This window comes from Phytophthora infestans, genomic scaffold (assembly GCF_000142945.1).
Source record: "Phytophthora infestans T30-4 supercont1.4499 genomic scaffold, whole genome shotgun sequence".
Taxonomy (NCBI): domain Eukaryota; phylum Oomycota; class Peronosporomycetes; order Peronosporales; family Peronosporaceae; genus Phytophthora; species Phytophthora infestans.
Window position 1 is genome coordinate 1 of NW_003304181.1, and position 1098 is coordinate 1098.

The following is a 1098-nucleotide window of genomic DNA, read 5'->3' on the forward strand; positions in this document are numbered from 1 at the left end:
TTCACAGCCGCGCTGAAGATCTTGACGCGCAGCTCGTCGCCCTGAAGCGGCTTCTGGACAGCGTTGGCGTTGAATTTGATCTCCTCCAGCGCATCGCCGAACTTGTAGTACTCATAAGCTTTGAAGGTGGCGGAAATGGTGGCCATGGTAGAAGTTGAGGTTGGTATTGGGGTCTTGGAGACTTGTGGGCTTTGGATATTTTTGGAAAATGAAAGACGAAGCCGTGGAGGGTCTGGGAGTTCATGTAAACAAAACCTTCACGCGATCATTCAAATGCAATTATCGTTCTAGAAGGTATAAATCATACTGTACCTAGAAGGACCAGATTTAGAATCTGAGCAAATTTGAACAGATGATGGCTTCTTCCGCAAATCTTCCTGAGCAAAAAACGTCCAATTCTAGGTGATGATGAAAACACCGACCCTGCATCAACTAAAACTCTAAAATCGAGCGCAACCCTGACCCAGGGAGAACGTGATGGAGGCGTTCAAGGTGCAGATGTCGAGCCGTGCTCGTGGCAAGATCATCATCGAGATCGCCAAGGAATAAGTCACTGGTTAGCTAGCTGTATAAGATGACTGGAATGAAATAACAGAAACGCTCAATTAAGTCCCCTTGTGCGTTGAAGTGGTACATATACAAACGGTACTTCAAAGTATAAGGGAAGTGGTCAATTCGAGGCCGGTTTTGCAGGTGCAATTTTCGGAAAGGCACTGCTTCGGACTCGAGCCTCGGAAGTCATAACTTTTGACAGTTTTGGAAACCTCCGAAATCCCTCTTTTTTTTAAGGTGGTGATTGGCACATAATATGACAGTGCTGGTCGCTGTATTGTTACTTAAAGAAACCACTGGAATTGTGGCGGAGGATTAATTAAAGGCCGGAATTAGACTTGTCTTGAGTATGTTCATTGGTACACCAGCATCAGGGCTAGGTCTACTAGAGCGGTGCATTTCGGTCGTACTTAAGGCATTATCATAGGCTACTAGGTTTGAGAGGTGATGCTATTTTGGAAAGGACTGTATTTCCAGAAGCACGCAAACACAGACAGCGCTCGAAATGTCGAGCGGGGCGCCGGCTCTGCTCGAGTCCCCAGAGCT

At 46.6% G+C, this 1098-nt stretch overlaps 1 protein-coding gene across 1 annotated transcript; it reads right to left on the reverse strand.

Moving 5' to 3' along the window:
• On the reverse strand, positions 1–185 carry PITG_22627 (uncharacterized protein; the record flags this gene model as incomplete). The annotated part of the gene is made up of 1 exon (XM_002909655.1): positions 1–185. A coding segment is annotated over one exon (120 nt), but the record flags the coding sequence as incomplete, so codon positions are not given.
• Positions 186–1098: the final 913 nt, after the last annotated feature.